The sequence below is a fragment of the Hylobates moloch genome, unplaced genomic scaffold (genome assembly GCF_009828535.3).
Source record: "Hylobates moloch isolate HMO894 unplaced genomic scaffold, HMol_V3 SCAFFOLD_4, whole genome shotgun sequence".
NCBI lineage: Eukaryota > Metazoa > Chordata > Mammalia > Primates > Hylobatidae > Hylobates > Hylobates moloch.
The window spans coordinates 140,563,225-140,590,602 of NW_026652279.1; the positions used below are offsets into that span (position 1 = coordinate 140,563,225).

At 33.3% G+C, this 27,378-nt stretch overlaps 1 protein-coding gene across 18 annotated transcripts in view; it reads right to left on the reverse strand.

Annotated features, from left to right (window-relative positions):
* The window catches only part of RBM26 (RNA binding motif protein 26), an 87,490-nt gene that overhangs the window by 15,563 nt on the left and 44,549 nt on the right, over nucleotides 1-27,378 (reverse strand). For 8 of the 18 annotated variants that reach the window (XM_032151082.2, XM_032151081.2, XM_032151080.2 and 5 more), the window contains exons 10-20: nucleotides 25,618-25,729; nucleotides 24,331-24,490; nucleotides 21,263-21,427; nucleotides 20,465-20,596; nucleotides 19,188-19,259; nucleotides 10,758-10,883; nucleotides 10,266-10,340; nucleotides 8,690-8,857; nucleotides 7,133-7,237; nucleotides 3,122-3,322; nucleotides 394-480 (exon numbers count right to left, since the gene is read on the reverse strand). In XM_032151082.2, the coding sequence (XP_032006973.1) occupies nucleotides 394-480; nucleotides 3,122-3,322; nucleotides 7,133-7,237; nucleotides 8,690-8,857; nucleotides 10,266-10,340; nucleotides 10,758-10,883; nucleotides 19,188-19,259; nucleotides 20,465-20,596; nucleotides 21,263-21,427; nucleotides 24,331-24,490; nucleotides 25,618-25,729 (1,403 nt within the window). The remainder of the gene's footprint in view (nucleotides 1-393; nucleotides 481-3,121; nucleotides 3,323-7,132; nucleotides 7,238-8,689; nucleotides 8,858-10,265; nucleotides 10,341-10,757; nucleotides 10,884-19,187; nucleotides 19,260-20,464; nucleotides 20,597-21,262; nucleotides 21,428-24,330; nucleotides 24,491-25,617; nucleotides 25,730-27,378) is intronic. The other 10 variants (XM_032151088.2, XM_032151085.2, XM_058438008.1 and 7 more) reach the window with 3 other exon arrangements.

Sequence of the window (27,378 nt, forward strand, 5' to 3'; positions counted from 1 at the left end):
TTCTGCAAAAAAGTCAGTCACTATTATTACCAATGTTTTTAACATTTTTCTAAAGGTAAACAACGAAATAACAGAAAGTAGTAAGTGTAGAAATGTGAGAGGTAAAACTATGTTTAACCAAAGATAAAAGAATTCCTGGTATCTCACGACAGCACAATTTGACATTCCACCTGGTGACTAAATATGTATTTTAATTATATTATGTTATACACAGAATTGCTTATAACTACATTAGGACATTCTTTGAGGGCATGAATTCCACTTCAAGTGTTCTACCTATTATCAAAGCATATTATTTAGTAAGTTAAAAAATTCATTTATATTAAAACTTAAAAGTGCATAATACTTATAAATCATTTAAATCTGAATTGATAAATTATTTTTAAAACTTACTGCTTCAGCTTCTGCTCTTGTCTTGAATGTAATTACTGCATGAAGTGAAGAATCATCAATCTGACAATCTTCAATTTCACCATATTGCTTTAAATTAAAAAAAAAGTATTTCCTCCAAATAAATATTTTGAAATATCCAAAAATCCTAATGGTATTAAAAAACATTAAAATACTAATAAATATAACCCAGAATACATAATAATTCATAATGGTTAACAGAAAAGTATGGTGAGTAATTTATTTTAGTACTTGATATTGTAAGATAAAAGGTGGTCCTATCTTCCAATCTTACTTAAAATTCATACTTTCCAGAATTAGTAAAACTTATACTCGATTGAACTATGCTTTAAATGAAAGAAATAATGGTCAAAGCCTGAGCTTTCTTGCTAACTAACTTTCCTCTTATACTCACCAAACCAATCCCAAGATAAACTCTTTCTTAAGCAACATACTGAATCCTCAGAATTTCTATGAGTTTTTGGTATCATTCCCAATAAATGGGGAAAGAAAGAAAAAGAAAATTTAAGTAACTTCCCCAAAGTTAATTGTTAATTACTGGGACGAGATTCCAAGGTCTCTTGATTCAAGTTTAACACTCTAACTGACCATGGTTTTGCTTACTACACACTCTACTGTACTTTATAGTTGTTCAGAACATTTAAAAGCTAAACACATTGTATTATTCCTGTTTTTGGTTTGTTGGATTTTTTTCCCTCATGTGTGGGAGGATTTTTCTACAAACAGCAACCTTTATCCCACAAAATTCTAGTCCTTTATATATCATTACCAATACCTTCCTGTAATCTCATTAACTCCACACATATCATAGAAATGTTCTGTAGAGCACAGTAAAGAGAATGTCCTAGAGCCACTAAGATTCTAGCTCTGCCAGTTATTAGTTGTGTAAACAAGTTACTTAACCTCATCATGCATCATTTTCTTCATCTCTAAAATGGGTGTAATAAAGGTATCTACCTCACAGGGTTATCCAAATAACTCATAATGAATTATTATAAGGCACTCAGAGGGCATACATGCCACAAAGTAAGTGTTCTATAGGTTTTCAGTTATAATTTTTATTACTATTACTACTGGTACTGGAAGATACAGCATTTTTGTTAATCACAATTTGTAATAGTTAATAGTCCTTTAATATTACAGATATTAAATAATGTAAATTTTTTTTCCTCTGACATCCATCATGTGTTCAAATCATAGGTTGAGAGAAAAGAAGCTAAACTTCAACTAAACCTGTGCTCTTACTTAAGACTAATAATTTAAATGTGAACTTTGGAGTGAAATTTCAATGTCCAAATGCATGTCAGAATTTTCATTTAGAGGCTCTGAATACTTCTCAAGCCCAAAGCACCTTAGTCTCACCAAAACATAAATCACAACAAACTCACTTTGTCTGTTTGGATTATTTTAGCACATTCATTGTTAGTTTCCTGATTAGCTGTAAAACTATACACAACATACAAATTATCTGGATCTCCTTTCTCTTGTAGAAAGTGTGGAAGTGGGGTACACAGCAGGGAAAAGTTGGGCAAGATTTATTTCCAAGCTCCTTTCTAGTTCTCTTAATTCCTTTCTTTAACCCTTTAAATCCACCAAGAACAGACTACTCATTCTTAAATACTAATCATTTTGGTTATTTCTTAAACATAAACCATTTCTGTCAATATCTCCTTATGTCCTGACAAAATATCTGTAACTGCTGCAAGCCTCCAATATGATTTTTAAACACCTAAGTTTGAATTTTCAAAAGGTTAAATCATTTATGTACCTACCTACTAGCTTACCTACTCTTTAAGATCTAAACTACAGTTTTACTATCTATGAAACTTTCCTCTATTGTTTTTTTCCATCATATGCCGGCATGATACTTCTTTAAGTTACTAAAGTATTTATAGTGCTTAATAAATTATAATTTGATTATAAATTATGTCTGTAGTTTATTCTGTGTTAAACTGATACATGTAAAAGCCTTGAGGATAAAGAACTGATTATTTCCTTCATATCTCCAGAGCAACTACTATTAAATATAATGCTGAGGGTAAAACTGATGCTTAGTAATCAACCTTCGGGATACCACTAAGAATCACAGCATTTGAGATGGAAGGGCCATTCAGCAGGTATAATCTTCATTTTGAACATGAGCCTAATAAATCCCAGGAAGTTCAAGTTAAATAATGGATTAACAGAGCCTAGAATCCCATTCTCCCTTCTTGTAGGTCAATATATTACCATTATATGACGTCTTTTTCATTACACCCTGACACTGACTGAGGCAATTTCAAGATCATAGGTCAAAATTTTATCTTGTTTCAATACTGGGTCAGCTAGATCAAGAATACATTTTTAACAAACACAAACCTTATTTTAATTTTTAAAAATCTGGATGGCCCATGCAGTATGTTAACTTTTTCCTTAAAAGTAAATATCAAATCAAACTAAACTACAAGACTTCCTCTCTGAAACAATAAAGTTTATATTGTTCATTTCACAATATTTCATGGCCTACTAAGTGTAAGAATAGTCTATTCTAGATAATTACACAAATCCTACAGTCTGTTTTTAAATTAACAAAAAAATTAAAGATTAAACTCTTTGTTCAGATTAACGAGTTGAAATTACTTATGTCCTTTTCATAACTTCCTCTTTAATTATGTCTACTATCCCCAATGATGATTATCAGTATTTGTTTTGTTGAGCAGTAAGAAAGTACCGCAAAATGAGGAAGAAGATCTTCTCTATCGCTCTCTGTAAATGCAGAAATCTCCAATGCCCTGGGACGGTGATCCACCACAGCATGACCAGGCACACCTCGCCCTCGCCCTCGCCCCCTGCCTCGGCCATGAACTGCACCTCGACCTCTTGAATGAATTCCTCTGCCCCGACCAGATGAAAGAATCCCTCGTTTGGCAGCCTAGAAGAGATTAGACACACAGGTTAAACAATGTTGCGATTACTAACACAAGCCAAGCATTACACTCTGGCAGATGAATAAAACTTTAATGCAATTTGACAATGTATTCAAATGCCCTATAAAAGGATCACATAATTTAAATTGGGGTTTTAGTTTAGTGAAAGTAAATGTAGGTGGCTAGTAAACTGAAACAAAAAAATAACACTGAGGTCTTGGAATTACTAAATGTGCCTTTTTCTAAGTTCTTGCTCTCTAAGATATCAGGATATATCACAAAAAGATCAGCAACTCCTGATTTCCAAGTATACAGTGTTAAATGTTACTTTAGAAGTCAGGCTCATAAACAGATAATACCTACATTCACAATAAATACATTTTTTCCAGTTACGATTTTCTATTTGTTTGCCAGTTGACTTCAATAGGTGCAGTTATCTCAAATCATTTTAATTACTTATCACTAACATCATTATAGAACCAATGTAACACATTGATATTCTACCACATTATTCTGTATGATGAGAGCACACCACTCCTTCATTCCACAAATACTTAATGTGCACTTTCTGTGTGCAAGTCTTTACCCTCATGAAACTCAAGTCGTAAGTGTAAAGAAGCATTAAACAACTAAGTTATGGCTGGGCATGGTGGCTCACGCCTGTAATCCCAAAACTTTAGGAGGCCGAGGCAGGCAGATCAACTGAGGCCAAAAGTTCAAGACCAGCCTGACCAACATGGGAAAACCTCGTCTCTACTAAAAATACTGAAAGTTAGCCAGGCATAGTGCCTGTAGTCCCAGCTACTCGGGAGGCTGAGGCAGGAGAATCACTTGAACCTGGGAGACGGAGGTTGCAGTGAGCCGAGACTGCGCCACTACACTCCAGCCTGGGCGACAGAGCAAGATTCCATCTCAAAAAACAAGAACTACTAAGTTATTTAACTATATTAATGAGAAGTGACTCAAAATGTGAAGAAATGCTTTAAGATTTGAAAAGAACTTCAAAGATTTGCAGTGAATAACCCACTAGAATGTATGTTTCCTGAAGATTTTTTTTTCCATTTTATTCTCTGCTTTATTCCCAGCAGTAGCTGGTGGATTGTATTTAATACTTGTTCAATGAATCAAAGGAGGAGCAAAGAAAAAGGCAAGAATGAGGTAGGGGTTACGGCATGAAAAAAGGCACCAACGCTGAAAGAAATGTAATTTCCCAAAGAATGAATATAATCCAGTGTAGCTGGATGGAGAGATAAGCCTGGAGAAAGGCAGAGTCAGATTACACGTAACTGTAAGGATCATGTTAAAGATTTTGAGTTTTATCCCAGGAGCCATGAAAATAAATTAAAAGACTTTAAGCAGTAAAAGAGTGATGTAACCAAATCAGTGCTGAAGAGGATATTCTGGCTAGAGTTTTAAGAACAGAGTAGAAGGAAGAAAAGAAGCTGGGAAACCATTCAGTATGCCACTACAAGAGACCTGAAGAAGGAAGTCTGGACTACAGTAGTGGCAATGGAGATATAAGTAAACGCATTTAAGATACATTTAGGAGTAACATATATAAAATTTGATAATTAATTAGATACAGATGCTGAAGCAAAGGGAGAAATCAATTAAGACTGCCAGATTTCTGGTTTGTATAACTGTACAGATGGGGTGTAGGAGCAAGATAAGCAAAATTTTGAAGATGTTGAGTCTTAGATGTGAGACACCCAAATGGAAGTGTAAAGCAGGCACAGCTGCCAAATCTCTGCTAGTATAGGTATTTCAGTTTCTTCATCTCAAGACGGTTAATCTTAACATTAACTAAAATAATCATCTAATATCCAAATAATAATGCTAAGTGAAATAAGCCAGGCAAAGAAATACAAATACTGTATGATCTCACTTATACATGGAATCTAAAACAATCAAATTCATAGAAGCAGATAGCAGAATGGTGGTTACCAGGGGCTGTGGGGACAGGAAGAATGGAGAGATGTTGGTCAAAGTGTACAATGTTTCAGTCAGACAGGAAGAGTAAGTTCTAGAGATCTATTGTACAGCACTGGTTGGTGACCACAGTGAATAATAATTATTGTATACTTGAAAACTGCTGAGAGAGCAGAGTTTAAATGTTCATTTTTCATCAAAAAATCACAAGTATGTGTGGTGATGGACATGTTAGCTTGACGTAATCACTTCACAACTTATACATATATCAAAACATTTCGGATTATCATATATATAATTCTTCATTTGTCAATATAACAAAATAATACGTAATAATAAATTTTAAAGGTCAAGGATTAATATTAGTAATGGAACAGTATATACGAAAGTATGCTCTGAGGAATATTAATGCCTCAAAATGCTCCTTGAAAAAGAGGGTCCCTGGACAAATAAACTTGAGTAACACTGAATACTTAATATGTATTTTTAGAGATTCAGAAATTAAAAGCCTCTAAGAAACCTCACAGTAAAAACGCATATCCAATACAACCTGTTCTAAGGTTATATTATTTAGCCTAAGAACCTTTTTTCACTAGCTTTCTATTAACAACTAATGGAATTACTGTGGTGAATGAACACATTCTGGGAAGTACTGCATTACTGCATAAAACTAATATTCACTGAAAACTAAACATAAGCCGTGATAAAGGAAAAACAGAAAATGTCATTCAGTGTTTAGCTATGTTATAATAAAAAAGCAAAACACGGAATAATAAGGAATTTTGTTAATGCTATTATTTATTTAAATTATGGGCCAGAATTTTGAAAATGATATTTTGTTTCAAAGATTCCACCAACACTGGCATAAAATCGCTACAATGGGAAAAACACAATTTCTCTATTAACATAAAAGAAATATTTTTCAAACTTTTTTTCCCCCCAAAAAAAATATTGGGCAGGACACACATGCAACCACATCAAGTTTCCAGAGAATGCAAAGGTATGAACATTTAGGACAACATCCTATGGCTTCCTATGACTTTCAGAGAAGACAGAGCTATCAGGGAAGTCTGGTATCTACTAAATGTTAAGTCTTTAATACCTGGATGGTAGTATTCAAAACAGATTTCTACACTGTCAAAAAAATGATCAAGTTGCCAACAAATTCAGAAAAATGCATTAATCTCAGCTAAAGCTAAATAATCTAAAGTATAAAAATCTTAAATTCCTGTATCAAACCACAATACAGACATGTGCCAACTATATTAATGACGTTAATGTCTATTTCAAAATACAGTTCCAATCTTTGAACCTCTTTTTGCTATTCAAAAATTCTCTCTCATATCATATAACAGGAATCAATTTCACTAGGAGTTGTTTCTTATATAAATAACCATCTAACTAAATTACAAGAAAGCAGTTTCTCTTTTCTAAACATCCACAGCACCATCTATAGGCAAAACTCAAGTAAACATAGTCTTCAAAATAGTTCTCAATATACTTCTCCAACTAAAACTCTCATACAGCAACTCAATTTATATGCAAAGAATATCTCCATTAGAATACCTGAAAAGTCTTTATTATAAGTTTTCTATTCCAGGGAGGACAGACCAAAAATAGGAAAGAAATAAAATTCATTAGAAATGGAGGAACTTGGGGATATAGGCAGAATTACTGCCACTCCTCATTAAATAAGATTTTATCTAGTACCTCTGTAAAATTTGTTGACCTCTTCCCTCTTTCCTATATTAACATCTCAATATGTATGCCAGGAATTACCAACAATTACTAATTGAGAATGAAGGGAAGGGAATATATTTTTAAATTGACCACTACAACTACATTTGCTTCTTTTAAGCCTACTGTGTAGTTGTGATTAAACATACTTCCAGCTGTAATTCTGTATACTTTCTCCTAAGTTCAGTGACTTCTTCTCCAGCCTGCATCTTCTTATATAAATCCAGTTCTGTGTCAAGTAATTCCTTCTGCATCTAAAAAATAGTAATTAATATATTAGGTGACAGTAATTATCCTGTATTGATACAAACCTTTTTAAAATAACTTTTACACAGTCCCATTTAATCCATATATTTCTATCTCCAGTATAATCACTCTAGTCCAAGCCAAAATACTCCACACCTCCACAATACTGCAACAGCTTCCTAACTTGTTGCTACTTCCACTGATTTTCCTATAATTCATTTTCCATACAGCAGCCAGAAGGAGATTTATATAGACTGATATGGGGTAATTTAAAGGAAATAACTAAAAGGAAAAGCAAAAAACAAAACCTAAAAAACCAAGGTGCTAATAAGCAATACAGAGTATGTTTTTACGTAGAAAACATACCTATCTACATTCATACGTTTACAAAAAGAAAAACTAGGATAAACCAGAACTAATGATACTAGTGACCTATAAGGGATGGGTGGGGACAGAGTGCCAGGAATCAAAGGGAAAGGGATCTTTTATGTATTCCTTTTTATATAGTTTTGCTTTTGAACCATGAGAATTGTTTCACTTGTTCAAAAAATAAAATACAATCTGCAAGAATTGGGGCCAGGGAGAGGCGATCCAAAACTGAATACAAATGCAAATAGATTTAACTTTATCAAATTAGTAACAACTACACAAAAGGGGGAAAAAAGTAATCTCAGACCACAGTTCTGACTTTACACCTTTAGTGGAATACACCAAGGCTGTAAAGAACGTAAATAAATTTTGAATTTTATATTTAGTTAGTTGTTGGAAGTGGTATTGTAGCAATTTTGGAGCTACTTTAAACGTATTATAGCACTGTGTTTAATAATAATATATTGATATTAGTGGAACGAAGTTGCCATTATGGGAACAGAAATAAAATATGAAATAAGAAAAGGAACAACCAAGTGGTGTTGGGTTTGAATTTAAAATATCAATTAGTCATGACTTGATACATATATACATACAGACACACCAAGTATAAACATTGTATAACCTCGTTTTTTTCTTAATCACTTATTAAGTGATCATGTAACAGATGACCTACCTGATCAACCTGAATTTTCCCCTTTTCAATCAATCCACTGTGTACGGTGTTGTCAGAATGTTATTAATACTTGTCTATTATTAACCCTCTATATCACCAACTACTATTATATAAAACTCAAACCCTTAGTCAAGCAGTCAAGTACCTGTAACACTTTGTCCTCAAGCTGCCTTTTCAAGATTACCCATGACTATTTTTCTAATTAGTGACTTTCCAACTACAACTCCACAGAATTTAAAAGATTAGTAGAGTTTACTTGTTTGTACTTTTTTATTTATGGCAGGGGGAGAATGGTACATACAATGGTCAGATTTTGAACAAAAGATATTACCTACAAGAAAAACTGAATCTTAAAAATATAGTGTCTAAAGCTTGTTAATAAGTAATAATATGAACAACAATGAAATTAAAATACCTGAGTCTTGGTTTTTATACTTTTTGGAAGACAGCGTCCAGGAGAAGCAGCTTTGACCTCATCTTTCAACTTGGTAATATTTTTTGTCAAAACCTCTAAAGTTTTCATTATTTCTGCTTTATCTTCAGACTTCATTGTTTTGTTTTTCTCCAGTTTTGAAATTAACATCTGCCAAATTTTTAAAAAGAGAAAAAAAAAGCTAATTACTCCTATTATCATTAACAAAACAAACACTGCAAATTTAAAAATAAATATTACTACTTTTTTTAGTTTATGCATTCGTGAGAAGTCTAACAATCACTAATTATCTAAAGATAGCAGAATAGCAGATTTGGTGATACTAACTGTATCTCAATTCAAGTTTTACTCTTGGTTAAATTTGTGAAGAACTGTTACTATTTGGGTCTCTCAGAACGTAATTTTGAAGCACACAACCAGAAGGAACTCAATTCTATCGCTGAAAAATTATCAATTTGAAAAATATATTAACAATTTTACTTTCTAATCCATTTGTTGATGTTACCGCCTCTAAGTATTCCCACCATCAATGTCATCTCCAGCCCAGAAAGAACCAGAGGAAAAGCTTTATGGTTCCTTTCATACAATGAGATATTAGAAAAAATGAATGTTTAATTACTTTTTCACCTGAGAATGATACTCCCATCATGAACAGGAAACAACAAGATAAGCAAGATAATATGAGGTAAAAGAAGCCACATGATTTATTGTAGGTTTCCTGAATTAGGATGGCTTCAGTTTTTGGTTTTGTAAAGTACTGTGATTTCTCTTAATCAAGTATATCCAACTTTAAATTAGAAAAGATACACATTTCAAATCAAAATGTAGTTTCTGTATTTTCAACATTTTGAAATGTCATACTACTAACCTTCATTACTAGACATAATCAAGAACTGAGACTAATTAAATGTCATAAATTAGAGTAACTCGGTCCAAAAGAAAGAACCCAAGTCACATAAGTAATTTTTAATTTTCTAGCAGTCACATTAAAAACATAAAAAGAAACAAATTAATAAAATATTTTGCTTAACCTAATATATTCAAAATGTGACATTTCAACAATTATTGTGTTTTACTTTTTTCTTTGTACTACATTTTGAGATCTAGTGTATATTTTACACTTATAGCACATCTCAATTTGGACTAGACACATTCCAAATGCTCAACAGTCAGATGTGGCTATCAATAGTCACATGTGGCTACTAACTGCTATACTAAACAAGACAGGACTAGAGGATCCTAAGCTAGTGAAGAAAGGTACATATCAATACGGAGAAAAAAGGTTCCATTTAATTATCTGTTGAGAAAACTACTGTGCAGCAACACACCTGAATGAACACCTTAATTTCATTTTATGTTGATAACTATAGTACCAGTTAAAGTATAAAGTGTACCCACCATTTGATGTATGCTCTTCATCTCCAATATTATCATTGACAAATATTTGTTTTACCATTACCAATTATAGTAAATCTTTTTATGACTAGGTAGTATAAGATTAAGTTCACTCCAAATTATAACATTTGAAATTTTGCCAGATCTAACTTTAACATTTTACCTTCTGTGTTTCAATGTGCTTTTCTAAAATTTCTTGTTTCCTTTTCCTTACATCCTGCTGAAGTTTCAATGCCTCCTAGAATCAGGGATCAAAAATATCATTAGAATTTTTTATTATTATTATTATTATACTTTAAGTTTTAGGGTACATATGCACAATGTGCAGGTTTGTTACATATGTATACAAGGATAAACAATATTATTTAAGACAAGAGAAATGGTTGTAACTGAAGAAGTCTGTCAACAGAAATTATATGCAAGGCTTTTCTATGTAAAACTTAAAATATGTATGCAAGTTTCAAAGATTAATCATGGGAACCTTTCTTTCAAAGAAAAAATTTTTATTTACTGCTATACTATGGAAAATAAATGTTCAGTGGCAGCCAACAAACACCCTTGTAGTCTTATTTTGCAATAAGCACTGAAAAAACACATACACAAGGAACGCTTTCCTATATGCAAAAATTTTTTATACTATACCAGTTGTACTTACCTGTTTTTTTTTCTGTGCTTCATTATTATCAACTGCAGAGGTGGAAACAAGTAAGGTTTTTTGTGCAGCCTTCAAAGCAGCTGGATTATACACTGTTTTTGTTAGGCCAGTAGATGTAGACAACACCTACCAATACAAATTCAACTTTTAAAAATATATATCAGCCGTTCGTGATATCCTATTTTCTGTAAGACTCAACTTTAAAGCACTACTGTTAAACTTCAGCTTCAAAACAAACTGAACTAAATGTATTTTATACTTATAATAACGAAATCATATTTGGTGATTTGAAAGGTAGAGTATAAATAATAAGCTCTAAAATTTAAAAAAAATGAACACCAAATACCTATAGAAAAAGAAGTAAAGAAAAACATAAAAATGTCAAAAACACTGCTATTACTATATCACTGAGAAAGTATTAGTTGTTGAATATATTTACTAATATTTGTAGTGACTAAAGCAAAAACCACACTCAAGAGCATGGCACAGGAGGAAACTGGCTGCTGTCCCTCAATTTAACATGATCATTTGCAACTTTCAGTTCTGAAACATACCCTATTGCATTCATTCTCCATTCCTTTGGTAGCAGTGCTCCTTCTGCTTGAACCGACCTTACTCTCCTGAACTCAGCTTAGGTTCAGCCTAACACAATCAAGACCTCTAACAAAGCCTGAATCATTTCTCTTTTCTACCCAGGTCCTTACATGAAATTTTATTTCTTTGGCTATTAGGTAAAAATGCTATTAGCTATTTTTAGTTAGTGTTAGCTATTTAGTAAAAAAACAACCTGATAATATATTAATTAATGTGTCTTTTCCCCCGTCTACATTGTAAGGGCATTAACATAAAGACTTGCCTTTCTCTTCTGTGCATCTTCCAGTACCTAAGTCTCGCCACCAACTAATTATGAGACCACGGGTAAGATTAAGTACCATTTTGGGCCTCAGTTTGCTCGTCTATAAAATAAAGATGATGAACATGATGGTCTCTAAAGTCCTTACAAACCCAAAAATTCATTCCAAGAGGGCAGAGATTTTGCTTGTTTTTTAACTTGGTTCAGTGCTACAAGCAGTGCCAGGGCACAGGGTAAGTACTCAAAAAACATTTCTGCACTAAACTAGACTGAAATTACTATAGGTCAGAGTGGACAACCTTTTCTATGCAATGGTCAGCTCAAAAAAAAAAGTATTGGGCATCTTTTTTATCCTTCAAAAGCAAAACAGTTTAAGTTCCACGGGGTGATTGGTTACTGGTTCTTAAAAAGAAGCCTAGGAATCCCTGCAGGGTGATCTACGAATGCTATAAAACTAAACATGAAAGCAAGTGTGTGAACACTGCAATTTTTCTGAGGAAAAACATTGTTTCTAAAGTCATTGTTTCTAAAGGAGTTCATGACCTAAACCTAAATAAGGTTAAAAGAACTACTCAAGTTTAAGAGTATAAATGAGAAAAGTGGCCCTATTTTTTAGCCACTGAAACATTAACATCTGGTTAACAGGTAAGTAGCAATCTGAAGACTACTTTCTCATCTTTCATCATGAAATTTGATTAGGGAACATCACCAATCACTATTCTAAGTATTCAAGAAAGTGCCTCTAAACGAAACAAAAACCTAATTGTACTAGTTTCATACAGTACAGCTGATGTTTAAAAATAAAGGTTCTTAACAATATTTGATGTGTATTAAAATTTGATCAATTATTATATTTGTGAGACAGGGTCTCACTTTGTCACCCAGGCTGGGGCATAGTGGCCCAGATCTTGGCTCACCGAAACTTCCACCTCATGGGCTCAAGTGATCCTCAGCCTCCCAAGTAGCTGGGACCTCAGCCACGCGCCACCACAACCAGCTAATGTTTTGTATTTTTTGTAGAGACAGGGTTTCTCGCCATGTTGCCCAGGCTGGTCTCAAACTCCTGAGCTCAAGCAATCTTCCTGCCTTGGCACCCCAAACTGTTGGGATTATAGGTGTGAGCCACCATGCTCGACCAATTAAACAAAGGTTTTGTTTGTAGTCAGACTTCAGTGACCTTTCTTTGTAATTCTAGAGAAAAATTTCTTCCATGCTACCTAACCACAGCACAAAATGCCAAACCATATGACTATACAAAGATAAGACAATAACTTTATTAGTAGAGAAACACAGGATAAACTGAAAACAGGGCCTAATTAAGTTTCACAAACTGTTTTCTTCATGAGGATTCCGTAAGTTGAAAAGCTGTGGCCAAAAAAAAAAAAATCCTAATTATTTAAGTGGGAAACAATGAATATCGTAACCCAATTTTCCAGTTTTTAATTTATATTATCTTCATAATAAAAGCAGTGAGAAGCCCAGAACAAACCCATATAATTTATTTAACCAAGTATTTCTCAGTTTCAGTGAGAATACTCCTTTTCAAATCATTCTTAACATGTAGTATCAGACTAAGGAGTGCTGGTTCAAAGTGAATAAAAGTATCTGACAATGGTAAGACTCCTTTATTCCTAGAAGTATTCCCATTTCCTTTTTTATCCAGGAACATCCTTCTGCAAAACTAGAACATCCACGAATGTGACTCACTGAGCCTACAACTCAGTGACTGTAAGACACACTATCATTTATGTACCCCTACTAAAGAAAAAAAGGCTGCCAATCATAACCTGTGTCTAACAATTATAAGACACAGCCCAATGTCAGAGGTGTTAAAATGTAAAAATGTGACTTATAAACAATGAATTATATTGTTCACTATTTGAATCTATTTGGTTCTGGAGATTAGATAGTTTGTATAGTAAGAGACACATGTATTTTCAAAAGAAGAAAATCTATTAAAACTGAAATTAGTGGAGGGAAGTAACGAGCCCAACAGAAAAGAAGATACTCCAAGAACAGAGACAGTGACTTCTCCAAACAACCACATTTCTATTTTCCAGATGCATTTCTATATGTGCTATAATTTTTACATATTTACTTCTATACATCTTACTACACTTAATCCCAACTGTGTGTGAATTATTTTGAATTTTCTATATCTACAACCATGTCATCTGCAAGTAAACAGTTCTGTTTATTTCCAATCTTTATATGCTTTATTCTATTTTCCTTTCTTAGTGCACCCATGAGTCCCTCCAGTACAATACTGAAAAAAAAAATAAAAGTGATGCAAATGGACATCCTTGTCTTTCCCAACCTCAGGGAAAAACAGTCAATATTTCACAATTGAATATTATGTTAGCTGTAGTTTTTTTTCTTTTATTGCAGATTTCCTTCATCAAATTAAAACAGTTTTTCTCTATTCCTCCTTTGCAGAGTGTTTAATGTAACTAAGTAACAGAACGCTTTCTCTACTGAGGTAATCATCTAGGGTTTTTTCCTCCCTCATTCTACTAATGTCAATTAAACTGATTTTTCCAATGGTAAATCAACCTTGAATTTCTGAAATAAATACTACCTGGCCATGACTGATTATGTATTTCACGTATCACTGGACATTTGCTAATATTTTGTTTAGGATATTTGTGTCTATGTTCATGACAGATGTTGGTCTGTAATTTTCCTTTCTTACAGTATATTGTCAGGTTTGGTATGCTGAACTCAGAAAGTAAGCTGAAAAGTATCATGTGCTGTGTTATTAAAATGTATAGCACTAATACCTCTTATTTTCCCTAAAGAGAGGGAGGTTACAATCCATTAACACCTCCTTATTTTATTTCCTATGTAAAATAATACCAACCATAATAACTACAAGTAATCGTAAAGAGAAAAATAGCTGTTTTTCATAGATAAGAATGGAAGGGAAAAAAGTATTTTGTAAAATTAAGTTATCCAAGTATCATTTTTCAATAACCAATGCCCAAGTAGAAATTAAATACAAATATAGTTATGATGTTTAACAGCCACACTCACAATAAATAGCTCCAACAGGTTTTTAAAGCAGAAACACCTTGGTTTAATGCAATCAAAAGACAGTATCTGAGGAACTATGTGTAGGAAACATATTAATACAGTTACTGTATGGTCAGTTTTCATAGTAAGTAAATAGTCACCTGTTCAGTAAATCTGAATGTTTATGATATTCACTTAAAGCAGCACACAGATGTGCGTTCTGTATCAAACCTGAGAGTTCTGATGAGAAGAATGGGATTTTGGTTTAAAATTAAGTTTATACATACTTTTAGATATTAATCGTTTTTAAATTCCAAGAACACAAAGTATGTTTTAATGCACTCATCTATCTTATCTTTTTTGTATCTTTCAAAATTTTATTCTTTTAATTGACGAAAACTTATAGAGATGTCCCTTAACTTATGATGGGGATACATCCATTGTAAGTTGAAATACCATTTAAGTTGAAAATACATTTTCAACTTGTAAGTAATAAATGCATCATCAAATTGAAAAATCGTTAGTCAAGTCACTGTAAGTTGATGACTGTATATTTATCATGTACAACATGCTGTTTGAAATATATACACTGTAAAATGGCTAAGTCAAGCTAATTAACATATGTATTACCTCACTTTTTTTTTGTGGTGAGCTACTTTCTTGGCAATTTTCAAGAATGCAACACATTGTTATTAACTATAGTCACCACGTTGTACTATAGATATCTTTATTTCTCCTATCTAACTGAAGTTTTATATCTTTTGACCAACATTTCCCAATCCCCTGCCCTCAGCCCCTGGTAACCACCATTCTACTCTCTGCTTCTATGAGTTCAACTTTTTAAGATTCCACATATAAGTGGAATAGACAAAGGGATTAAAAGAAACAAAGATTAAAAATCTTGCAGAGAAATATTTTAACAAACATCAAAGTAAAAAAATGTACAGTTAGTAATGAATTTTTGCTACACAAATAGCTTAGTTACTACAAAGTTCAGCAAAGCTAATACATTCAAATAAATTAATTTCATATTTTCCTGTAAAAAAATAATCCAGGTAATAATCCTGAGAGGCCAATGCATTAAAAAATAAAAATTAAAAAAAATCAATAACAGTTAAGAAAAAAAACTATCATAAATCCCTCTTTTTTTTTTTTTTTGAGACAGAGTCTAGCTCTGTCACCCAGGCTAGGGTGCAGTGGCGCCATCTCGGCTCATTACAACCTCCACCTCCTGGGTTCAAGCAATTCTCCTGCCAGCCTCCCAAGTAGCTGGGATTACAGGCGCCCGCCACGAGGCCCAGCTAATTTTTGTATTTTTAGAAGAGACGGGGTTTCACTGTATTCGCCAGGCTGGTCTCGAACTCCTGACCTCGTGATCTGCCTACCTCGGCTTCCCAAAGTGCTGGGATTACGAGCGTGAGCCATGCGCCCAGCCAAATCCCTCTAAATCTTTTAAGTAGCAAAGTTACACAACAAATTCAAATTTCAAAAATCCAAGGAAACAGTAAGATTTGCTTAGCATCTACACAATGCCAGCTGCTAAATCAACAGGTGAAGTTTCTCTATGATATGCAATATTCTTTTAATTATACCACACAATTTTCCTTTTAAAAGTTCCATGGTATAGATGTTAATATATCACCATGCAGAGACCAATATATATTTTTACATTGCAAAAAACACAAGTAAAGAACAATAACATCCTGTATCATAAATCTGGTATTTAAAGCTGATATGATAAAGAAGATTAAATATTCCACTGGTTACTCAGTTTACCTTCTTAGAATTTAGAAGGGATTCAGCAAGATAATTTGAACAGTCTTAAGTCTGTTTTAAAAAACTAACCAGGACAGTATACACAGATGTAGCCCTTTATTCTTCATGAATTTCTTTAGTAAGCAGAGGCACTCAAACATAATTTATCAAATCTATTCACATAATAACTAAATACCTCTTGCAATACCTTCGTATTTACCATCAGCAATCACGTTTTAACTTTCCTCTCTTCTAGCCTCCTCACGAAAATGGGGTCTCCGAATAAAGAATAATCATTAAAGGTTTTACTGTGTGTTGTTGATAGGGAAGGTATAAAATGTTACATTTGTGTATTTATTTAGTTTAATAATGACATAGGATATTGTGTAGATACAAGCTTTGGGTTTTCCCCTGCCTTCATTTTTTTAAAAAAAGAATCTTTCAACTAATATTTGATGATGGGGAACATTCTTCTATTCTTTCTAAGACTTCTTTGAATCACTGCCCTGTAAGTATTTTGGACCCAAACTCCCTAAGGATTAGGGGAACAGAAACAACAAAAATAAGCAAAAATAAAATGTTTCTCTGTAAAGACACTCACTGAAGATGAATAAAAGTTACATACTTACTGTTTTCCTTAATAGGCTGTTTATGGTATTTATCAAAAATATTTTTCCCCATAAATAGCTTGCTACCATATTTTTTTCCATAAAAATTCAGTTAGTGGTTTATTGCATTAGCATAATATATGGGTATATATATTAGTCTATGCATTAGTAAAGTTATATTATCAACTACAAATTTGTACTCACAATACACTGCAAAAATTTTATAAAAGCTATGAGTACACACTTCAATTTCAAAAGTCCAAATCTTACATTACACAGACTCCAAATATAACTGAGTATTTTAGACGTCTCTAGAATTTCTCAGTAGTACACTAAGTGTAGCTGAACTTAGTGTTGTTTTATTTTACTTTTAATTGACAGAACTGTACATATTTATGGGGTACAGTGTGATGTTTTGATACATATATACATTATGTAATAATCAAAATCTATCACCTCAAACACTTCCAGTGTTTCTGTTTTCTGAAATATTTATTTTCAAGGAGGATAAACCTAATCCAAGTGAGTATTTGATACTGCTAAATTTAGTAGCACAGACTAAGCAGCACAGAAATTCCAAGGAGGAGGTGGGGATAACAGAAACATCTGGAGGTTTCATGGGAGATGTTAGAGAGACTTTCACTCTTTAAAGAATGACTGGAATTTAGTTAGGGGGGGAAATGCACTCCAGAAAAATCACCACCAAAAAAAAATAAAATAAAATAATAAAAGTCAGGAAAGGCCAAAGGAAAACGAGCAGAAAAGTACTCCCTTGGGTAAAAAGGAAAGACTAGAGCAGAAGTAATAGAACCAGAATTATTGAGTTATCGATGAGCTGTGAATCAAGGAAAGTAATTTAGCTGAGAAACTCAAAGTTTCTATAATGAATTAACACCAAAATAAGTCTGAGTGTAAGATGGTGACATTATAAACTAGACGAGGGGAATTCCAGGATGCCAGTTAAGACACTGCACCCAGAGGCTAGGGAACTGAAGGTGGCAGAAAAAGAAGTGGTCTACAAACACAAGCAAATGATTGTAAGGCTTTTAGATCACACAGCTTAGAAAATGGTGATATCACTTTCTGACCTAATGGCTAGGATAAATTAATTTATATGGGAAATAATGAACTCATTTTAGGCACATTATGCCCGAAGTAATGCTGAGATGCCCAAGAGGAAAGTCTGATACACAAACTCAGATTCAAATATCTAAAACTGCCAAAGTTTAACATTGTAAATAAAGAAAATAATATACTGAAGAATATAGTGAAGACAGCAGGGCAGCTATCTCACTGATGCATTATCTCTGAAACTGATTTTCAATCTTCAGACTGAAAAGAGCCATGGACTAGAAATAGGAGCCCCAAATTCTAGTTCTGGCTCAGTGACTCACAGTATACAGATGAAATCATAAGACTGTTTAGGCCTTGACTTTAAGAGAAGCATATAGAACTAAGAAAGATTATTTAATTCTCACATTCTGTGATTTCATATGCCTCAAATAAAATTAAAGACAAAGTATTTACTCATACCTAAACAGAAAATAATAACATCTACACAGAACTATATCCATAAATGATCTTGATTTAATAAATATTTACCCCCTTCATTTAAAAAAAAGACTATATGTATTTTTATGCTACCTCAATTACTGTTTAGTAATAAGTAAAAAACTTACATTTACATCATCCTTTCCAGTTTACAAAAATATTTGAAATGATTTTATTTCATCTTCAGAAAACCCCATGAGCAAGATAAATATTACCATCACCATTTTACCGATGAGTAAAAGGATTCAGAAAAATTAAGAACACTGCCCAACGTCATGCAGTTAGTAAGTGAAGAGCCAGGGCTCAAACTCAGGTGAAATTCCTAATCATGGCCCTTTCTATTAGGCTGCCAGAGTTGTCAAATCAAAATGCACAGTATCTCTAAAGAAAACAAAGTAAATAAAAAGAATAAAACAAAGAAAAGGAATGGAGTACATGGAAATATAGTGGGAGGCAAGTATTAAAATGCTGATGCAAAAGTAAAAAAAGGAAAATATTTTTCTTTTTCAGCAAATGGAAAGCAAAAGGTAGGAAAAGATACAGATACTATTAAGAAGCAAGAGTTTAGAACTATGAAAAAAATTAAAAATTAAGATGCCACCTGAAAACATTTATGAAGCCAAGACAAACACATCATGCTATTCTTCTTACCTTTTCAGTTGCTGAAACAGATGGCTTTGATACAAAACCCAACCTGTCCTTCACAGATAACTTAGTTACATTCTAAAAAAATTAAAATGGACATATTCAGTGTTTCCCCAAACATACAAAAGTCTGTTGGGATCTTGAACATTCTGATTCTACTAATATATACAGAGTCTATGAGTATACCAATACTAACCACAAAAACTTGGTCCTTCTTAAAAGAAAGAGACAGAAAGAAAATATGTGGGAAAACAAAAATAAACAGTATGCAATATTATTCAATCATGAAAAATGATGTAAACTAAGAGGTCTGAGCCAGGTGGTTGCTAAAGTCCCTGCCACTGACACAGAATAAATTAGGAGAAAATCTCAAATTTTAAAAATTAAAATATATGCCTACTTACTGAGCTTAAAAATAGTGCCAACTTCTTCTAAAGTATGTTTATTTTATATCCAAATATACTGTATTTGGTGATAATTTGGGATGTTAGGACTGGGAATTTTTTTAAATTAACTAATAATTTACCAATTGACATTCTGCATGTCCTTGCAGAAATCCAGCATCTTACTCTTCAGGAATTATCTAGGAAGACTAATAAGGTGGCATCCATTAGCTAAGTAGGATACTACATCCTAACTCTATTTTACACAGCAAATGCTGAAATATCGGGAGACAAAGGAAAGCTAAGTTTCAGAGACTGAGAATGTAGAAACAAGAAACTGCCACTCAAGTGTGGAAGGAAGTGGGAAGGAAATGATATATGGAGAAAAGAATCCCAGAGTCAGGAATAAGTGATGCAAAGTTATGAGAGAGCGGTCTAAGTACTTAAAACAGTATAATATCAAGCACGCTTAACTTGATGGTTTAAGCCTTCCCTTCCCATAAGCTTTTAGTTCAGTCTACTACACAATTATCTCTGGAACAGAATTCTAATTAAGTAAAAAGATGATGGAAAAAATAAGATTTAATGTACTCAACTTCACTCTTCAGGCAGTTTTGCTGACATGTATCTCCTCCACAAAGTGAAAGAGAAATCTTTCTCATAAATATTAACTGGAGAGAAGAATTTAAGATTCAAATACTATAGGAAAAGTAGAGACTGAGAAAATGTTATGGTAATGGTAAAAATTTAAAAAAAAAAACCTTATAGGTGGGGTTCAAATATGTAAAGACTATCATATTTCTATGTAAATTATATACAATTAACTATACTTCAAATCACCAAGGGAAACTAAATTACTGAGAACCTATTACGGGCACAATCGTAAGACCTTCGCTTTACCTGAGGAAGGTCTGAAGTGGCACTCTGGGCTTCTGCAGGTTCAATAGTACTTGAAGGTACTGGACCCAGCCGCTCTTTGACTGACTGCTTCACAACAGGCAAAATGGGCTGCTGGACTAAAGGCTGCATTACCTCAGAACAAGGAAAAAATGTTAAACAAGTTGATTCATTCAAAAGGATGGAAAGTGACCTGTGTTATTTTGTTACTAAATTGCCCATGCAGAGAAAAGTTTTTAAAATGCAGCTTATAGTCAAAACCTAACTGCCTTCTAATTTCACCCACACATATACAAAGATGTTTTCTTTGCATAAAATAACTTACTTACTGGAATAAATTAAAGTCCAACTTTCACTATCTTCTGTTTTAACAATCAAAACCCATACTGTTGTAATATACCTCTATAAACACTCTAACATTACACACTGATGGCGGATGGGACAAAAAGGAGGGAGAAAGGGGAGAGGGGAAAGAAGAGAGAATTTCTAAGATAAACCTACAGTCTAAATTTCTGGAATATACATAGCTATCATTTACTGAGTACCTCCTATCTGCCAGGGACTATTCCAAATGGCTCACATACATCATGCTGTTCTCTCAACTAGCAATTAACATCACAATTATGAGAGAACAGGTTAGAAAGGTTGAGTAAATTTTTCAAGTCTTTACAGGTAACAGAAGCTAAATGCAGAACCAGGGTGTGAACTCAGGCCTACTTGATTCCAATGCCTCTACTCGTAAACACTATGCTAAGAGCTTTCTAAGAAATGCACGTACTTTTACACAAATTTCTCTCTTACCTTTGGAGAAGTAGTTTGTAACTGTTGGGTGCTTCCTTCTCTGTGCCAATAAACCTTAATAAAGCGATTGTTTAATACTGCTTCCGTACTTGATATTGCTTTCTTTGCTTCTTCATATGTTGCAAATTGGATAAGGGCACCTTCAGGATCACCATTATAAGCAACCTAAGATTTAAAATATTAACAACAGTGAATTTCCAAAGGAATCGGTTGCTTCATACAGTAAAATTCCTCAATAAGTGAAATACTAGTCCTTCCAAGTAAAATTCTGTATTTATACTTCCTTGTATCTGGATTAGTAGACCACAGTCTACTTTTACTCCAGAAGAAATAGTAACCAAGGATTGTTCACAGCATAAAAAGAGTTCCTCTATATAATAGCAGAGAAAGCCGACTGCATAAATGTTACACATAGGCATTCAAAGTGTTTCTCTTTTTATTCCCAATTTTAATAGCAACTATGAGAAATAATCCCTATTGTCAATAAATGACATGGCAAAGATCCACAGAATCTGAAGAAGGCAGTAAATTACTTTGCAAGGGGTCATCGCTAACAAAAAATTACAGAAAAATCCATCTGAACGATTGCCCAAATTTGTCATTCTCACATTTCCAAAAGCACAAGAAAATTTAAGAACAAAAAAAGAGATCATGTAACAACAGCATCAATCACATTTGATACATGAGAAAACTGAGATTTCAAGGAATGTGATTCTATAGACACAGCTAATAAGTAATAAATTCAAGACTTTTCACTTCAAATTCCTATTCTTTCAATAACAGAGTTTTCCAAAGTGTGGTATATAAACCACTGGTGGTGTGCAGCAATACAGAAAAGAGATTAAGAGTGGCCTGGGCCAGGCATGGTGGCTCATATCAGTAATCCCAGCACTCTGGGAGACCAAGGCAGGAGGACTGCTTGAGCCCAGGAGTTCAAGACCAGCCTGGACAACATATTGAGACCCCACTGGTACCAATAATAATTTAAAAAATATTAGCCAGGTGTGGTGGCACACAACTGTGGTCCCAGCTACTCGGCACGCTGAGGCAGGAGAATCACCTAAGCCCAGTAGGTCGAGGCTACAATGAGCCGCAACCATGCTACCTCACTCTAGCCTCAGTGACAAGAGTGAGATTCTGTCTCAAAAAAACAAAAACCAAAAAAACAAAACAAAAGAGTAGTTGGAATCAAACTGCCTGGCTCAAACTTTTGGCTGCTACTCTCACATGAACATCATCAAGTTACTTAACCTTTCTGGGCCTTGTTTTCTTTTTCTACAAATGAGAATAATCATACCCACTCTTCAGTGTTAAGAATTAAATAACTCACATAGAACAGAGAGTGTACACAGTCAGAAGTATTCAATAAACATTAATTATAACTATAAAGATAATTTTGGTAACATTTTAATAATTATACTTTTAAGACTTTATAAACATCAATTTCATCACTATGTTTAATTAGCATGAAGCTAAAGAGTTTTGAAAATTGACTTTGAAAAACGTTTTAATAATAATAATGCAGGTAGTACACAAACATGGCAAAAGAACCAATCAACAGAAGATTTCAACCTCATTAGTAATTGAGTAAATGCAAATAGAAACAATAGTGAGATATGTTTTGCCCCTCAGCTTTAAAAAAATTTGTAAATATTACCAGTGTAGTTAATTGTGTGAAGAATATTTTGAAAACCTTTTTATGACTAGATATAGTGGTAGATCAAATGAAATTGCCATAAAAAGATAACTCAAAGATATTCAAGATTAAGTAAATAACCACAGGGTAATGTGTATACTATGGGCTCATAAATAGTTTTAAGTTTGTGTACAGATAAATAGACACAGAATGTGTAACAAAAAATTAAAATAACACATGATAAACTGTTAACAATAATGTAATTATAGATGGGCAGGGGAATGGAACAGACACAAAGAGTTGAAAGGGAACCATTTCCTTTAAATTCTATCTATATATCTCTGCTGCCCTACCTGAATCAAACATGAATTTTTTCCCTCTCTATTACTTTTATAGTACTTTTTAATGGCAAGAAAACAAAATTTTCCAAAATATCCTAAGTTGTTAGGATGAATTGTATCCTTTAAAATTTGTTTTTATTAAATTATAAAACATAATTATTTTAATTGCAAAAAGAACACCATACAAAATGGGGGAAAAATTCAACATACTATTTCAACACTTTCACCATATCACATAATATAAACTCAATACTAAAAAAACACCCAAGTTATATATACCCAAGCCAAGGTCTAATTATAGGTGCAGTCAAATACAAATCACTGTTACTGTTACTTAACTTGAAGGATATTCAAAAGTGGTAAAGAAAAAGTAAATGTTTAAACTAATTACAGATAACAAGGTATCTGGGCCCCAAACGTCTCTATTAAGTGCATCCCACCATAGGAGTGACAAAAATAAATCTGACTAAAATTTCTGCTGAACTGATTTTAAGAAACTGAGGAACTGAAAACTATCGTAAGATTGGATTTTACCAGTGTGATTAACTTTGCTATAGTTTTATGACAACCTTTATTAGGTAAAAAGTTTATGATAATATGATCAGTTGAAACACTGAAAATTGTATTTTTTCCTAAAAGGTAGAGTTCCATTTCATGTCCAATTTTCCCAATTGAGAATAACAAACTTTCTATTTTTTGTTTTGTTTTGTTTTGTTTTTGAAACGGAGTTTTGCTCGTCGCCCAGGCTCGAGTGCAGTGGCGCGATCTCGGCTCACTGCAACCTTAGCCTCCCAGATTGAAGCGATTCTCCTGCCTCAACCTCCCGAGTAGCTGGGATTACAGGTGCCTGCTACCACACCCGGCTAATTTTCGTATTTTTAGTAGAGATGGGGTTCAGCCAGGTTGGCCAGGCTAGTCTCAAACTCCTGACCTCAGGTGATCCGCCCGCCTTGGCCTCCCAAAGTGCTGGGATTACAGGCATGAACCACCATGCCCAGCCTTATAATATTTATTTATAAAGGTAGTTTTCTTATTACATTAAGTTCCCTAAACAGAAGGAAGAGATAACAAAACCATTTCACAGCTCTTACCTGTAAGTTAACCAAGGTTCCAAATCGACTAAAATGTTCATTAAGTTTGCTGATATTATTTAATTCTGGAGGAACTTTTCTAAGTTCAAGTTTGGTATTTTCATTTCCAAATTGAACCTTCTTCTGAAAGCCTGGGCTGTTTGTTCTATTAAAATTTGGTCTGTAAACAAAATTCAAGTTAGTCAACACATTTATAAATCCTGACCCCAACCAAATACAAGGGAATAAAGTTTAACAAAACAGATACCCAAGTAAGTTCAATTTTTCCCCAAATTGAAATTACTGGTTGATAAAGGAAATTTAAATTTTCTTCCAACAATGAAGTTGCCAAATGAGCACTGTTAGCACCTTTCATGGAAGCCAACTGAGAAGGGTTCTGCCATATCATTTGTTACTTTCCACTTCTGATCCACCTCTACTTAACATTCCTATCAGGAAAAGTCTCAGTATCCTCTTTTGGTCAATTTGCATATATAACCTTTATTCTGATTCTGTAAAAGCCAGCTTACTAAAAAATATCCTATCTTAAAACTTTAAGTTTTAAATTTGATTTTAAATTTTATTTTCTTTGATGACAACCTCTTTCCTGTTTTAAAAAAAGAAAAAAAGAATTGTTGGAACCATAAAGAATATATTTTGACACTTGAAGAAAGGACAAAACTGTGGCCTAGAGAGGTTACTCTGCATTAAATCACAGAATTAATCACAAAGAACTAGAAACTATACATTATTAAGTAGATGTTAAAGCTCTAAAAGTGATCCTAGTCTCTCTTCACACATTTATTTATAAATGAATCACCTCACACATATCTTAACATTCTGATTCCTTACCCCTTTCTCTGAAGCTCTTCCTTGACGATTCAATGCCTAGACACCCTCTCCAACCCCCACAAAAGCCCTTCCTAGCTCCTACCTAACAGGAACTGCCTACATATGAAAGTCTCTTGACAGGTCTGATCTATACCTCCTTCCTCTAATGATGAGAGGCTCATGACTATCCTGTATATAGCTAGTATTCAACAGGTCTAAGTTAAAGAGTGGGTTTTTTGGAGGAGGGTAAATGATAAGAGGAAAAAATTATGCCCTCAACTACCACACCATTTCTATAAGAAAATGCTTTTCTAACACCAGACAACTAACCAATTTTTAGAAAACTCACACTTGGGGATTGCTTACAGAACAGAATAACATTTTTGGAAGAAACCAAACCATATTGTCATAATAATACAGAAACGATCTTGAAAATCAATGCACAATTATACTCCTCAATTTTCCTGGCCACCTTACTTATCAAACCAAGTCTTCTTTGTAGGAACTCCAGGCTCTCCAGAACCAATAGTTCTTTTCCTTGATTCTGAGTCCACTACTATCCTCATACTGCTTTTATTGGGAGGCTTTTCTGTTTTAAAACAAAAGAAAATGAAAAAAATAAGCATAGGTTAATATTTTCTATTTATCATAGATACCTTCCTCATACAGGAAAATTTCTGGCTTTTGTCTAAATATATATATATATATTTTAGAAGAAATAGAAATAAATGTATAGTAGCTCCCCCTTATCCAGTTTCACTTTTACGATTTGTTATCTCTAGTCAACCACAGTCCAAAATTATGGAAAACTACAGAAATAGTAAACAATTCCTAAGTTTTAAACTGCCTGCAGTTCTGAGTAGTGCGATAAAATCTCATGCCATCCTGCTCCAACACTTGATCTCATCATGTAGGCATTTTATCATCTCCTATCATCCCAAGAAGGGTAAATACAGTAAGATATTTGACAGAGAAAGACAGGACCATTCACATAACTTTTATTATAGTATATTGTTATAATTATTTCATTTTATTATTAGACGTTGTTTAGCTCTGTGTCTAATTTATAAGTGAAACTTTATCACAGGTGTGTCTGTATAGGAAAAAGCATAGTATATGTAGGGTTTAGTACTCTGTGGTTTTACACACAAGGAGTCTTGGAACATATCACCCACAGACAAAGGGGAATTACTGTACATTCCAATACAGTAATCTAAGGGTTTTTTCAAACTTATTTCAATATATTTATTTCACACCTAACTATGAAAAAGAATCCATTCTCATATGCCAAATTAAAATGTGATTCTGTAGGTCACTTCTTTGTAGATAAAACCCAAGTCACTGTTCCCATCTAACATCACCCTTATCACAAATACATATATATATAAATGCACAGATGAGAAAATAATCACTTTGAGGCTTTAAGTTCACAGTTTTAAAGTCAAATGCACAATCTAAAAGCTTCAAAACTTTACACTAATCCAATAACCTTTGAGAAGTGAAAGGTTAGTTATGATTGAAGTGAGCTGCTTTTAAATATGGAATAGATTCATAAAATATGAATGTAATGAAAGCATACTTGCTTTAAAAAGATTCAAGTCTAAAATACAGTGTAAAAGAGCTCTAAAAGTCTTTTACTTTCAACATTTTATATTTACTTACACGGCATGTAATGAACATGGTACATTTAACCTGTTATTCCCAAATGACTCCAAAGTTTAAAACATGCAAACCTTAATCCGCATAGAAAAATGTAACTTAAAAACTCCTTTTTTATAGATGGCAAAATTGATTGTCTAAAATCCTATTCTTACATATTTCTAAACACCTAACTAACCAAAAGAACTGAGGATCTGTTTCAGCACAATATCTCTCATGGCCACAGCTATGGTCTCCTGCAGGAGGAGAGCATATACTCAATTCTAAATTTTCAACTTCTTGGTTCTCTCTGGAAATCCTACAGGTATCTCAAAACTCACTATGCAGAACATTCGAATTATTTTCATATTAAGTCTATCTTTTATTTTTCTTAAACATTTCTATTAATGAAACTACCATTTTCCCAATCATCCCAGTCAAGTCATATTTGATACATGACTACCCACATATGCCATACATACAGAGACTCGAATCAACGCTCTGGACCCCTGCTGCTTTCCTCCACTTTCAACCTTTCCCAGGACACTGATACCTCCCATCAACATTCAAACATTACAGCTCTAATTACTCCATTTAACA